This window comes from Ictalurus punctatus, chromosome 7 (genome assembly GCF_001660625.3).
Source record: "Ictalurus punctatus breed USDA103 chromosome 7, Coco_2.0, whole genome shotgun sequence".
Lineage (NCBI taxonomy): Eukaryota > Metazoa > Chordata > Actinopteri > Siluriformes > Ictaluridae > Ictalurus > Ictalurus punctatus.
In genome coordinates, this window is record NC_030422.2 from 31,276,623 (window position 1) to 31,291,972 (window position 15,350).

The window sequence follows — 15,350 nt, forward strand, 5'->3', positions numbered from 1 at the left end:
TGTCGAGCCACTCCTGATTGCCTCGAATTAGGGAGAATTTCCACTCCTTCTCCCATCTTGGTTTTTCCCTTTTATAAAAGGCCTCTTGAACTCGGAAAAATTCTGCTACATCAATACTGTGCCCAGGTAGTGTGCCTAAGTAATCTGTCATGTAAGCTGGGTGGACCCTGGGTGCTGTAACATGGCAACCACACATCTTTTCCATGGGAATAACCTTGCTTTAAAAGGTAAGGAATCTTCATCACCTAGTGGGTCCACAATATGGAAGCCCATTTCTGCCAGGAAGGAAAGAAAAAAAATGGAATAAGTTGTTTTGGTTTATTTTTAGCAGCAACAGAATGTCAGAATTTGTACTTAGTCTCTCAAAAGTCGGACTTCGGATTTATCTCATGACTGTTAATTATTTACATAGACATATCATATAAAAGTTTGAAATAATAAGTCAAAATTTAAACATACTTTCACTGTCAAAAACAAAGAAACTTTTTTTTTTCTTTTCTACCTAATGGAAATGAGCTTCCTTACCCATCTCACTGTGCCCCATTAGCCAGAAAATTTAGATGTCATTCTAGGTCTTTAGTTTATCTCAGCTTAATTGAAACAAGACGTTATAAGCTATAAGCAATTTGTGCAATTATGATCATTTCTGATTGCTGATAATTGTAGATTAAACTTGCTAATCACATCCTTGCTAATCAGTTAAAGGATTAAAAAATCACTACATAATAAAATGATGGTTTAGTTTATTTTTTTTTTCTTTTTTAACAAAGATTTTAACAGCTTTTATTGTACTGGAATTTTTTTTTTTTTTTCAGTTTTTGAAAGTTTATTGGAGAATCTCCATTTGTGTTGAGGTTGCTTTGTCAAATGGTGATGTTAAAATTCTCCACCGGTTCCTGGGCTGTCACTCAATCAAGGGCCGCCTTTATAGAACTTTTGTGTATGATCTGATTTGGTCTTAATGTTCATAAATTGGTTTTGAAACTGATAATATTCTTCTACACAAACTGAAGTAGACCCGTGTGTAACAAGTGACATAACACGAGTGACTGGTTAAATGATTTTATTTAATGTATAAATTGAAAATACTACCAAATTTAAAATGCACAGATGTAATGGACAGATGCATGTTAATGAAAAAAAACAGGAAAATGTTTCACCTAATAATTACCCAATTACAATAATTATAGGTAAATGCATTAATAAATAAGTAAACAATTTGCTGAGAAACACCCACCATGTATTATGAAATCAATACATGCTATACAAAATAATTTTAGATATGTTATAAATTGCATGTGATGTAAATTGCATCATTAATTCAATACCAAAATTATTTAAAATGAAGGCTTTATTTATACCCTGCACAAATGCCTTGGATAATGATATGTTTGTTTTATCAGGATATGTCCAACTCAAATATATAGTATATATTTTTTACTGTATATCACTACACACACCATGGGTGATAATTGTTTACACCCAAACTCACTATGGTTCGTTCTATTGTTTGTTCCATAATAAACACTGTAATTCTAACAAATTCTTTAAAAAGTGTACTTGCAGCCAAAAAATGCTTGTTAGCAATTGTGAAAAACTGTAATGACTTAACTGTAAACATATGCTACTACTAATCATGAAGTATATTTAACAAGATAAACATGGACAATAAACAGTCAAGAGTTAAACAAGTACCTTTATAAAATATCTCTATTAAAAAAAAAAAAAACCCATATAGATATTGCATATAGAAATTGCATAGATTGAAAAACTATTCCAGAGTTTGGGAGCTATATAACACAAACATTTCCACCAACTGAGCTACAAGTGGTCCTTAGGGTTAACCCTTGGCCTGCTGGATGGGGTATACTGCTTTTAAAAGAAGGTATGCCAAAGTGAGACCATTTGGAGATACAGTATAAATGTAATAAAAATAACTTTGTAGTCAATGTAGAATTTAAAAGGCTGCCAAATTAGATTGAGACAGAATGGAGTAATATGCTCACTGTGTTCATTTCTTGTAAGGACTAACTCAAGCGTTCTTAAAGACACAACAGTACAGTTATATATGCAATAGTGCAGTCTAGACGTTTAGGCATTTACTGGAGTCTTCATACAACAAGGTGAAATTAGTAGTTCAAGAGAAGGTTCTGTTCGTCCAAACTTTTATGTATTTAATTTTCCCTTTCATTTTGCATAGCTGTGCAACTGAATCAAACCAAGCATATATTTTTTAGTTCTGCTGTACTGAGCAGTCGTCCCATTCCACCACTTTGGACAAAATGCTCCCCAGCTGTAGGCAGGCTGGCCCTGTTTGTGACCCAGCGGGAAGTCCAGATACTGTACAAGCGCCCATACCATTGCAAACTTGGCATAAAAGATGGGCAATATTTGTTCAGCCATCTTCTCTGGTTTGCAGAAGTTGGGCCTCAGAAAACAAGGAGCATCTGCTTCATCAGTGTTCACAGACATATGGCTCACTGCAGAGAGAAAAAAAGCTTGCATAAATATGGTTGGAAATACATTTCTCCTGATATTGCCATCAATGATGGTATAAACTACTAAATAGTTTGGATGTTGCATGTTCATATCCAACTACTGTATATCATAACTGTCCAAGTAGAATAAGATGAAATTGAAAGATTGAAAGTTGCCTAAACGGCTACCAAACTAACTTTTCCGGCCAAAATAGATTCTGAGAAGTGGGACTTTGTGTATATGGATATGAGGGTCAAGGATAAAACATGATCATTATAGTGTTTTGTAGGTCACCTTGTAAGTGCTTGTGGCCCAATTCTACCCAATGCACCTTTAAACATATTTCTTTCTTCATGGTGTATGGATTGCCTTTTAAACTTTATAAATGTCATGAGTTTTACCTTCTGCTGCAGCACTGAGTACACAGTGTCATCACCCACAGCGGCCTTTTCTAGGTGGGAGCAAGAAACAAATCCTCGATTAATGAAAAAATACAGCTTATCTAAATTACAAAAATGACAACAACAACAACAACAACAACAACTAAACCCCACAAAAACTAACAAACAAACAAAGAAAAAAAAACACAAAATACTGCAGCACTGTTGAATTCTCAAGTCTGAATGTCAGAAGTCAGAAGGAGTTTTAAAGCTCATTTTAATACATAATCATAACAGCTCATTCACAGGGACTTGTATGGTGGAAGAACATATATCAGGCAAATAATAAATAGATTTAAAACACAAAGAAAAGTGTACAGTATATTCATTTTCTATAAGGAGATGTTCTATATTTATTTACATTTATGGCTTTTGGCAGATGCCCTTATCCAGAGTGGCTCACATTTATCTCATTTATACAACTGAGGGTTAAGGGCCTTGCCCAAGGGCCCAACAGTGGAGCCTGGCAGTGCTGGGGCTTGAACTCCTGACCTTCTGATCAGTAACCGAGAGCCTTTAACCACTGAGCCAGACTCCAAAATCAGCACTTTTAACTAAGTTTTCTGACATGGGAAAGTTTTAAGGCAGAGAAGTTTACACTTTTCAGTTTCTTTGTAACATGAGAAGCTGCATTTTGTCGTCTTATTAACTTATTAGGCTGGTGAGGGAACGCCTGTTTATAGCTGCTGTAACATAAGAGGGAACAGGAACTAACTTGCTTTCACAACATGGAATGTAACTATAAATTAATAAAGTGTTATTCTTTAATTAATTAAAGCATGTAGTTGCTAAAAATTGCTGTGCTGTAAGGGGAATACAACACTTGGGGATGTACTACTATAGGAAAATTAAAAGTCTGGGTTTGTAACAGGAACTCCACTTCACACTACCCTGTTGTTTCCCCCTACAACAGCACAACAGTGTGATAAAAAAAATAAAACGAGTAGGGTGCAAGTGATCCATGACACAAAATAAATATTCTATATTTTACTCTACCTTTCATTCTCTTTGCTTTTGTCATTGGTTTTAGTTTAATCTCAGCATAAGTCACATCGGTAACACCGGGTTCAGCATCAGCACCTGCAGCAGCAGAGAACAAAACCATCCCAATGATCTTTAGCCGTGTAATACATCAATTATAACTCACACACATAAACATAAGTCATTATCAGTCTCGTGCCAAAACCACACTGAACCCTAGCTGTTTTTTTTTTTTTTTTAAGAGTAGATCTTTAATCTCTAGAGTTTACTTCATTTAGATTCCTTTATCATTCAGCATGTGGCATCTTTTCAATGTGTGATAACTTTTTTATGATAATAAAAAATAATGCGATAATTTTTTTTATGATTAGTGCTATGTAGAACACATGCCTGCTTTTTAATGGAGGCTGTGATGGAACTGATTCGTCTGATCTGGAGGAAAATTGTAGGTGATGACCTCAGAATACATTAAAAGAATACTTAAATCCATGAAATGCTGTAGCATTAAAAATACTCTACCATTGTTCCTGTTTGTCTTCTTTTTCTTCGTGACCTGTGCGTAAATGGCTTCTCTGCTCTCAGCTGCAGCTTCACCTGAACACAGTGCAGTGTGTTAATCACTACAAGACACTTCTGTACTTTACTGTATAGACTTAATCTATAATTAATTCTCCTAATGCAAGAGGAAACGTCTGAAATGAAATAAAGCTACCTGTTCCACTCGTATCTGTCTGATCTACAGCGGCATAAATGTGTTCACTTCCTGCAGAAAACAGAATGAAGATGAACTGAACTTGTTGTAAATGTGACTGTAGATTACAAAACATAACAGATTTCAAACAAATCAAATGAATTTACTGAATTATATTTATTACAGAGATGATTAATAAATGTAGAAATAAACAGTGATTGACAGAGTGTCTGACCAGCCTGAAGTGGTGTGTGTCCTGACTGAGAGTCTTCAGCTCCTGACCGGCTCTGATTCTGCTCTGATGTCTGATTTTCTATAGAGGGAGACAGATTCTACATCTGAACAGGGTGTAAATGGTAACAGAAACACTTTATTTTACACAGCGCTGATTACAGTGTAATAAACAGAGTGACTACAGAAGATCAATTATACAGTAGGAATAGATACAAATATTAATTATGATATGATTCTAATAACAATATGCAGGTAGATGAGTGTAACTACATGTCTGAACTGTACAACCTGTAATAAAGACATATTTACAACTTAATAACATGATAAAAATGCAGAGTTCATTAATAAACCAGGTTCAGTGTAATTCCCACCCAAAATAATTTAAGAATTTGCATAAGTTAACTGAAATAAAAAAGAAAAAAAATAACAACAATAACAACAACTTACAATTAAGATTAAAGCTAGTAGCAGGTTTTGTATGGTATTTTTATTTAAAAGAATTTGCATATATTCTCATCACAGTGAATTTTCTTAAAACTCATCAGCTCTTCTACCATATTTTATGAAATTGTGTTATTTAGCTGTAAATGTGACTTTACAACAGGTTGTGGGTTTATAATAATAATATAATAATATAAATAATATGAATGTAATATTTACCACATTACAGATAGTATTCTATATTTAGTATGTGAAACTATTTTTTATTTATTTTATAATCTACATTGTATTTAAACTGTTTCTTACACTGTAATCAATAACCTTTAGTTATTTTTCCACAATTTTGTGATAGATAAAAATTAGCGTTATTCTTTAGAAATTCTGAGTATATTTTACATAAAATATCTAAAACCTTTATCAGACCTTTTTTTCTTTTGTAGGACCACAGCAGGATCATTAAGATCAGTAAAGCGATGAACAAAAATCCCAAAGCCACAGCCACTCCTGCTGTTCCACCACTGGCTCTAGAATCTGAGACAAAGATAGAAAGAGACCTGAATTACATTTAAACACTGTGCATATAAACTGTGTTATTTAAAAGAGAATAGAATAAAAATAAATTCTCACAAGGTTTCACACGTCTGACTGAGACCCAGCTTTTCGGTGACTCTCCTCTCTCTGGGTGTTTACAGTGGTAGAAACCTTCATCTGACTTTGAGACAGTTCGGATGATCATCTCTCCTGTAGTCTGTGTCTGGAGAACTGATCCATCTTTATAGAAATCAGCTCGGAGGTTTGAGGAATTTGGGTATCGATATAAACAGCGTAGAGTCAGAGGATGTCCCTCAGTCACAGGATGGACAGGACTCTCCAGGATCACATCACCAGCTAGAACATAGAAAATCACATGTACAGCAAAATAAATGATATCACTAATTAATCTGTATATAATCTGCATAAATGAGTCTCCACAGTCCAAATTATGGATTCATTGGAACTAGTATCAGGTATCATCATAGGTAATTGTTTAAACAGAATAACAAACTCTGATACCAACATCGGATGTGCTACCATGTGACATAAGCCTAGACAGGTGTACATTGTCTTGCTAATGAACAGATGACAAAATGAAAGTGATCTGGAAGTATTTCACGATTAATGTTCAAAGTAAAACAGACTGCAAACTGGGCTCTGTGAAAATATCAAGAGGCGACACTACAGCATCTTCCTACAACATGAGTAACCAAATAAAACACTTTATATTTAATAAAGTGTGAGGGTGACCCAAATGAGTGAACAGAGCAGTATTAGTGAACATGGCCATTAAAAATGAAATCAAGGTGCCATTAATTGTGCACAAAGGTATTCGTAAGAGTGAAGCAGTGAAGAGAGTGTGCAGAGAAACTATCACACATGACAGCACTGAGCCATGTGCACTTCCTTTCCCCTCGCTCCCCCCATCTACACTTTGATTGGGAGTGAAGTGCTGTGACTTTCACCTTTGTACGCATTTTTAATGACCAAGTTCACTGATACAACTCAGGTTCCACCTTCACTCTCTATTAAAGACACTGTTTAAATACCATAGCATATTAAACATCATCTAAGCACAATGAGTTATCTGTACACAGCAGCAATCAACATAAACAGACAGAAATAAAATGTTCTATGACAACCCTGATTGATTAATACTCAGTAAGTTACTCATGTCCTTATCATTATCAGTGTGGGTATCGGTAAGCATGTACTTCTACTCAGTCTGCAAAATAATGTCTGTGTCTTGTTGAACAGTTCTCCCAGTTGGAAACTCAGAGTTCTGAATATTCTGTAATGAAACATTTCCCTTCTCCTTTAACAATAAACACACTACATGAAGACTCACCATGCACTGTGATGTTGACAGGATTACTGTTTTCTCCAGATTCAGACTCACACCAGTAAACTCCAGTGTAGGATGTGGAGAGGAAGCTGATTTTACATGTAGATCCTGTAACTGATCCCCACCATGAACAATCTAACACTCCCTCACTGTGTGTGTATCGTCTCACTCTCCATCCAGTAGAGTTAATCTGGTCCTCACAGTTCAGTGAGAGAGAGTTATAAGTAAAGTGTTGAGTTTTGCTGGGATTGATGATCAGAGAGACTGGAGGAGATTCACCTTAAACACAGAAGAGAGTCATGTAAATAAGAATAAGTGTAATATGGAATATAATGAGAATACAAGTGCATGTGCATTCAGAATTATGTTTATTAATCTGGAATCAAAGCCACAATCCATAGCATGGGTCATAACACAGACAGGTTTAACACACGATCATCCATACTCATAAATGCTGCAAAAAGGCAAAGGTCAAAACCGAGAAATAAAATGAAAACTGGGACTAGGAACACAGGAAAGTCCTTCAGCTGCTGCAAAGGAACAAAAATCAGCAAAGACACAGAACAACACAGAGGGAATAAATACAAAAAGAGTTTGAGGTGAAACTAGGAATAGGTGCACATGATCAGGGCATCACATCAACATCACATGACCACCAGACATCACCATCATCTCAGTATTAGCCTAGCTCTAGCACACCACCTCCAGGTCTCTTCCTCACTGTAAATTACATTAGGCCACACATGCATTTGCACAATGTAAAGTTCAGAGCCATGTTTAATTTGTGATTGCCATTGCTGTGTTTAGACCCTTTGCTTTTGATTCCTCTTTTGGATTTTCCCTCTGCTCTCTTATATTGTACTTTACTGTGTTTGACCCTTGCCTGTTTTACAGCTCTGCTATTTGTATCGTGTTCACTAACAGTGTAACAATGACACCATCTGTATCTGCAACTGTGTAGTTCTCCTAATGGCCATATCTGTGTTTGTATTCATGTTTAAATCTGAAGCAGGCATGGTCTTGTCTTTCTGGCAAGCTTTCTGAAAACAAACAAACAAACAAATAAACAAACAAACAACCCCAGAATGTTGTGCTTCTTATTAACATGTTCTTTGTATATTCAGTCACATCTCTTTGACCTTTTCTGGCTTTTATAATAAAATCCTCCTGCCCATAGATCCTCAATCCTTAATCATCTCATTATTCCTCTTTGTTTCCAGGAAAATAAACCAATGACTAGATGAGGGACGGAGGCAGCACACAAACACAGCACATGGCTTTTTTCACCAATGCCACAAAGGGGAAAATTCTACCAGCACTTAGGACTCTTTAACTTCCTTATTAATAAATACATGTTGCATGAATCTCTTCTTACATTCACACATCCACACCTTTACTATTTAACCTAAACCCAATGTTATTTTTCCTCACCAGTGATCCATAGTGGCTGTGGATTGCTGTACTGTGTGTGTAAGGCTGGTTCTCCTCTCTCTCCTCTGCACATATAAACTCCTGTGTGATTAAGATCAGCAGGACTGAGAGTGTAGTTGCCTCCAGATCCTCTGCTGCTGTCTGAGAGGAGCTCCACATACATGATATAGCGATGATTATGTTTTATTTGAGTTAAGCCGTCTCTGTAGGGAACAGCTGTGTACCAGCTGAATGTCCAGTCTGTAGAGGAGTCTGTAACCTTACAGCTTAGAGTCACTGAGTCTTCTTCAGTCAGCCAGCTCTGTGGAGATACACTCAGTACTGCCCCTGGTCTCTCTGTACACAGGAAATACAACACATTTTATCTACATTTATTTAATACACAGTAAGAAGATTTTCATGAATGTCTAATTGCACATGATGATTTTTTTTGTCATGAGTGTATAATGATGATATAGGAATAGTGGAATACTGAATGCAGCAGGTTGCTTTTATCAACTCTATTAGCTAATTTACAAATAAATTGTTTATTTTTTATATGCTTTGATATCTATTAATATTAACTCTTAAATGTTTATTTGTCTTTTAAAGACCACATATAGATCCAGTTAAACTGTACTGGACAGTGTAGGCTGAAGTCTTTATGGGACTAATGATTATCATTGCCCTTCCACATTTGTGATTCTGTCACCGGTAGAAGAAAGAAACAGGGTTGTGCACAACAACAAACAAACAAACAAACAAACAAAAAAAAACACCACTGATGTTTTGTGTGATTTCCAAAATAATTTGTCAGCTGTCATGGTTTCTTACAGAAACACTTTATTTTACAGCCCTGTTTAACTACAAAAGACCAACTAAGGAGTGAGTAATAGTTACAAACACTAACTATGGATAAATTATGAATAATGTGTAGTTAGATGAGTGTTACTATATCTCTAAATTACATAGTCACGTTTACTATTTATAAATACACATTTTCCCACAGAAACCTTCAAAACAGACTTCCGAACAGTTTCAGTATGACTCACACCCACGATAATTTGTACAAATTTTCAAAGATTAATTAAAATGAAAGATTATAATTAAAATTACAGCATGGGGCAGGATTTGTGTACTGTTTTATATTTTTAATTACTGTAAATTTGTGCTTAAAAAAATTACTTTACAACAGTTTGTGTAGTTCAGGTGTTTAGTTACACACATGTAACCATGTTATAATTATTTACAAGATATTTCCATATATAGTATTTGTCACTACTTATTTTTCTATTTAATATAGTATGTTGTGTTTAGACTGTAAGGAAGTGAAGATAATTTCTTACATTTCTCACACATTGGAGTTTCTGGTTTCAGACGTACTGTATTCTGTGTGTTTTTCCTTCTTTTAACAAAGTTTAAGTAAGTAATAAAACACTCAGTCTCACACTGTTATAGAAAAATACTGAGTGATGTAAAAATGCAGCTTGTCATGCTACAGGAAAACTGCAAATCATAAACTCCTCTGTCCTGAAGACTTTCCCATGATGGAAATCTTACAGTTATAGCTTTACCTCTTTATTTTTCTTAGTTTTTTGCATTGGATCTCACCAGCCACAAATGACAAATACTTTTAAAACATTTGTATTTAAAGATCATTTGAACATTCTAAAATAACAAGGAATTACAATAATTAAGCAATGTATTTTCTTACACCTTCTAACAAATCTGTGCTGAAAAGGGAAAAAAATCATGACTTACCTCTCACTGTAATCTTGACAGGATCACTGATCTCTGTGCAGTAGTAGCGGTAGTAGTATCTACTGCATGCGCGACACTTGTACTCTGTTTCTCCTGCATTATCGACTGTCATTTTAAGTGTGTTTGCTTCTTCACTGTTCAGAGGCTGTAACTGCTGATTATTTTTATACCATTGAATCTCCCATCCAGTTGAATGCTGCAGCTCACAGGTCAGAGTGATGGTGTCTCCAGTGTAGACGGAGCTCTGAGGACTCACTCTCACAGTCGGTGTGGGTTTTTCTGTTGGTATGAAATGATGAAGAAGTCAGAACTGCTTTTCTCTTTATAACATAAGCAGTAGATTCACTGTGCTTTAACATATGCTTTGTGTCTAAAACAAACATTTAGATTTAACATTTGATACAAGATGTTCCAACTGTAATAGCCAGCTCTGTGGAGATACACTCAGTACTGCCCTTGCTCTCTCTGTTACACAGTAAATACTAAACTTTTTTTTCTTCATAGATTTTTTTTTTTAGGTTTTTCTCTGCACCATGCAAATCAGGCTTTAGCTGTTCTAAAATCACTGTAAGCCATGGCCTCGTAGGACTTACTGCTTTTAGAAAATGGTTACTACATATACCTGACAAGGTTTCATAACATAATCAAACAGCAACACAAAATACAATAATTAACTGATAACAAATAATCTTTCTTCTGCCTAGAAATGTAGTTCTTCAGCACCATTTAGCAGAATGGTTGCCAAGCAACACACAACAGCAACACACTGTAATTAAACCCTTTATACTGTTATACTACAGTCCAGTGGAAGTGAAGAAGGAAGTGAAGATACTTTCTTACATTTCTCACACATTGGAGTTTCTGGTTTCAGACGTACTGTATTCTGTGTGTTTTTCCTTCTTTTAACAAAGTTTAAGTAAGTAATAAAACACTCAGTCTCACACTGTTATTGAAAAATACTGAGTGATGTGGAGGTGTTATGAAGCCGAGTTACTGTTTCCACCCTGAAGTACAGATTATTTTCCTTTAACAGCATGTCCTCATGTGTTTTATTCCTTTTAAACCACAGCAATTTGACAATGATTTTATTATTATTATTATTAATGACTGACACATTGTACTTTTCATACATTTGTAGTTGGATTTATTTTTGTGGAATGTCTGTAAAGAAGTTAGTTCCTGTTCTCACTTACATTATAGCAGCTATAAACAGTCGTTCCCTCACCAGCCCTCTCATTTTTTCTCTCACTCTTTTAATGAATGAAGTACAAAAACACAGCTTGTCATGTTACAGGGAAACTGCAAATCATAAACTCCTCTGTCCTGAAGACTTTCCCATGTTGGAAAATGTAAAATTAAAGCTTGACCTGTTTTTCTTTTTCTTTGTTAAATAACATGCTTTTAATATTTTGCATTTGCAGCAGCCACAAATGACAAATACTTTAAAAACATACGTATTTCAAGATTATTTTGAACATTCTGGAATAACAAGGAATTACAATAATTAAGCAATATTTCTTTCTCATCCCTTCTAACAGACCTGTGGTGAAAAAGGGAAAAATCATGACATACCTCTCACTGTAATCCTGACAGGATCACTGCGCTGTGTGTAGTAGTAGTAGTTGTTGTAGTTGTAGTTGTAGTTTAACCTGCGTGCACGACAGTTGTACTCTGTTTTTCCATCATTATCGTCTGTCACTTTGAGTGTGTATGTTTGTTCAGTGGTCAAAGGCTGTAACTGCTGATTATTTTTATACCATTGAATCTCCCATCCAGTCGACTGCAGCTCACAGGTCAGAGTGATGGTGTCTCCAGTGTAGACGGAGCTCTGAGGATTCACTCTCACAGTCGGTGTGGGTTTTTCTGTTGGTATGAAATGATGAAGGAGTCAGAACTGCTTTTCTCTTTACAACATAAGCAGTAGATTCACTGTGCTTTAACATATGCTTTGTGTCTAAAACAAACATTTAGATTTAACATTTGATACAAGACGTTTTCGTACGTGTTCTTACCCGGCTGGTATTCAGTATATTTTCCATTTAACTAAAATCATGATTAGATTGAAGTGTAAAACACTGTATTTTCTGATTTTGGATTGAAATTTGATGGATCCTGCACAAATCCTGCAGCACCATCTTAAAAATTGGTAACTTCCTACAGTAAGGTCATGACAGAGGACTTTTCCCCAGAAAATATCTATAGGCCTTCTGTATCTAAACATAATGATCTAGCTGAGAAACATTAATGATCATTTTCAATTCAGTCCATCTGTCACAAATGGCAAGTAGAGAAAGATGTAAGTGCAGTTAAAGGCGTTTCATTTAAAGGACCGGCAGACAAATCCAAATCATGAATGGAAATCAGCGAACAGAACACAGGCACAGGTCAGGCGATCATGTACTCCAAATGGTTCAAGAACTGCTTTAATTTTACTTTGGGTATGTGTTGGCTCGGCGGTTTAGGCTAATTTTACACAAGCTTTACGTTATGAGAATTGACAGAAAAAAACTCACTAACAAGATGCTTAAGGGTTTGATTATATTTACAGATATCCCCTGTATCACAGAACACAAGAACTAGAAAATTACAGTCAAAAGCAGCACAGTGTGGAGTTCTTTTCCTGCTGCGGAGGCTAGCAGCTAATTCTTTTAAGTGCTCAAGTGCAACCATTTCACATCATCGACTCAGAGTGCAGTGCGCATGTCTCGTAATGGCGGCCTCCGTAGATTAAAATATGTATTAAATATTAAGGATTTTTAAAGTAATGAACATATTTCATGTGCTTCTAACAAAGTATTTTAGTAGGAGAGGGCAATTACTGCGTGTTAAGGCCTACAAGTCTTCATAGTCAGGATTCCTTTTAACAAACACAGCAGTAAATACAGTCACTATGACAAAAGACATCTAAAAACTCTCTAGCTAAGTGTGCTTTTTAAAGATTTTTATTAAACATTTTGGATAGTGTGACGAGGAGGAGGGAGGGGCCAGGCTGCAAGGACGCACGCCTTGCACTGAGTTGTCTAATCAGTGGGAGAGAGCGATAAAGGAGCTGCTGGAAGCACCAGAGAGGGAGAGAGACGCACGTGCACTTTGTGTTTGAGTTCAGTTTTTTGTGTTTTATGTTATGTTTGAGTTTTGTTTATTATTAAACTTCATGTTTACGTTCAGCCGGTTCCTGCCTCCTCCTCGCCCGTCTGTGAAGTTTGTTACAGACAGTTACATAGAAACAGACAGAAGTCTAATCAGTTCAGTTTGTAATCAGATAGTGTCTGTCAGAATGTCTGTGATGCTCCTGCTCCATCACATCATCATAAAACAGAGAGGAGTGCTCACACATTTAGTACAGACAACAGACAAAGTTATAAAACATTTAAATGTCTCAATACAAAGACATTAATAACTAGAACCATAGTGAAGAGAACAGAAGTGAATCAGGGATTATTTCCCCAGCGGTGTTAGTGTCAAGTGAAGAGAAGATCATGAGGCTGGTATTTAAATGCTGTGAGTGACTTCTACCTCAGGTGATGAGACACAGACTGATGTGGACAATGCTGATCATCAAAATCTCTCAAAATTACAGAATTCTCAGATAAAACCTTATAAATCCAATGCTTCACATGATCAGATAATAAATCAGATAATGACAGAGGCAACACAAGGTGAGATTTACTGCCTTCTTCCTTAATGTTCGCTGTGTATTATTAATCAGACTGACTCACCACAATTATACTGCAAACCTAATATAAAGACCTGCACAAGACATGATGCTGATTCCTGTGAAAGAGATCTGTGTGTAATAGACAGGGAAGTGAAAGTCAACATTCAACAAACAGGGTCTCAGTTACTGACAGATCAAAATCCAAACCCGAAAAAATAATGTTAATATATTAAATAAGAAATAAAAAACACCCACAGCCTCACCTGATACAGTCAGTGTAACAGCATCACTGATCTCTGAGCTCTGAGAGTCACTCCTCTGTCCTCTGCAGGTGAAGTTACCATGCTGAATCTGTAGAACAGACCGGATTCTGAACTCCTGCGTTCTGCGGTCTGTGAGTCTGTTATTATTTTTATACCAGTTGTATGTCCACTGAGTGTTTCTTCCTCCCTGTACGTCACATCTGAGAGTAACTGTCTCTCCAATGAACACATGTGTATCAGGCGTTATGAACACCACAGCTTTAGGCCTCCCTATAAAACATTCTGTTGTTAATAAACCTTACATAAACTAATCCCACGTGTACATATCATTTATTTAGACAGAGCATGAGTACATGTTTTTTTATTACTTGTTGATACTGATATGTGTAACCTACTTACTATTAAGAAATCAGGGGCATCATGGGACATTTTATTTAGCACTATTTATGTCAGTTGTTACCATGTGCTGCTGTCATTAAACTCGTTCTGTTTTATATTCAGTATGTTAAGGCATTTAATCAGCGTAAAACTATTCAGGGGCGTCTCTAGACCCTTTTTACTGGGGCACGAGTAACATCTTCCTGATAAATCACTGTCTGATGAGGTAGATTACAGTAGATATGTGTGAAAATAGACTTTCATGTTTACTGAACATAATCATTTACATCATTTACATGATTTAAAACACTGCTTCTCCACAGGGGAGAGATCGGAAATTGTTTTCAAGAACAAAAACACAGACAGGGCATCATTTGTGTACTCTGTGTATTTTACTGCTTTTCAAATAGAATGTACGTAAATCAACACATTTGATTGTGACAATCAATTGTGCACAGATTTTCAGCCCCAAAACAAATAAATTATACACACAGTATAAAGGATAAACTATATATAAATCACCTTGAGCATGGGCCACTGGTATAAGTGAAATCAGCACTAAAAAGGGAACAGAAACAGAACATGATGTAAATATGGAACATTTTCAGTGTATTAATGAAAACAGCACATTTTAGACACCGAACCCACAAGATTAAATCTTATTCAGGAAATCTAAACTACCATCTGTAAGAAATACATTCTAAGCTCTCTTAATAATAAATAAACAAAAACTACA

The 15,350-nt window shown here is 35.8% G+C and overlaps 2 protein-coding genes across 3 annotated transcripts in view; both read right to left on the minus strand.

The window, feature by feature from the left end:
- Positions 1–1,333: 1,333 nt before the first annotated feature.
- LOC108268217 (putative high affinity immunoglobulin gamma Fc receptor IC) lies at positions 1,334–8,875 on the minus strand. 2 transcript variants are annotated; one of them, XM_053681721.1, is made up of 10 exons: positions 8,576–8,875; positions 7,148–7,423; positions 5,905–6,153; positions 5,689–5,796; positions 4,826–4,903; positions 4,612–4,662; positions 4,419–4,493; positions 3,915–3,998; positions 2,880–2,929; positions 1,334–2,480 (listed from the first exon to the last, which is right to left on the minus strand). In XM_053681721.1, the coding sequence occupies exons 1-10, from the start codon at positions 8,736–8,738 to the stop codon at positions 2,478–2,480; spliced, it is 1,137 nt and encodes a 378-aa protein (XP_053537696.1). In that variant the 5' UTR covers positions 8,739–8,875; the 3' UTR covers positions 1,334–2,477. The 2 variants fall into 2 exon arrangements, with proteins under 2 accessions (XP_053537696.1, XP_053537695.1); XM_053681720.1 differs by having other exon boundaries at positions 4,419–4,487; positions 5,893–6,153.
- Positions 8,876–10,023: 1,148 nt separating this feature from the next.
- Positions 10,024–15,350, minus strand: part of LOC128633110 (carcinoembryonic antigen-related cell adhesion molecule 5) — a 31,374-nt gene continuing 26,047 nt past the window's right edge. The window contains exons 2-5 of the mRNA XM_053681852.1: positions 15,137–15,172; positions 14,237–14,506; positions 11,888–12,178; positions 10,024–10,594 (exon numbers count right to left, since the gene is read on the minus strand). Of these exons, the coding sequence (XP_053537827.1) occupies positions 10,305–10,594; positions 11,888–12,178; positions 14,237–14,506; positions 15,137–15,172 (887 nt within the window). The 3' untranslated portion in view covers positions 10,024–10,304. The remainder of the gene's footprint in view (positions 10,595–11,887; positions 12,179–14,236; positions 14,507–15,136; positions 15,173–15,350) is intronic.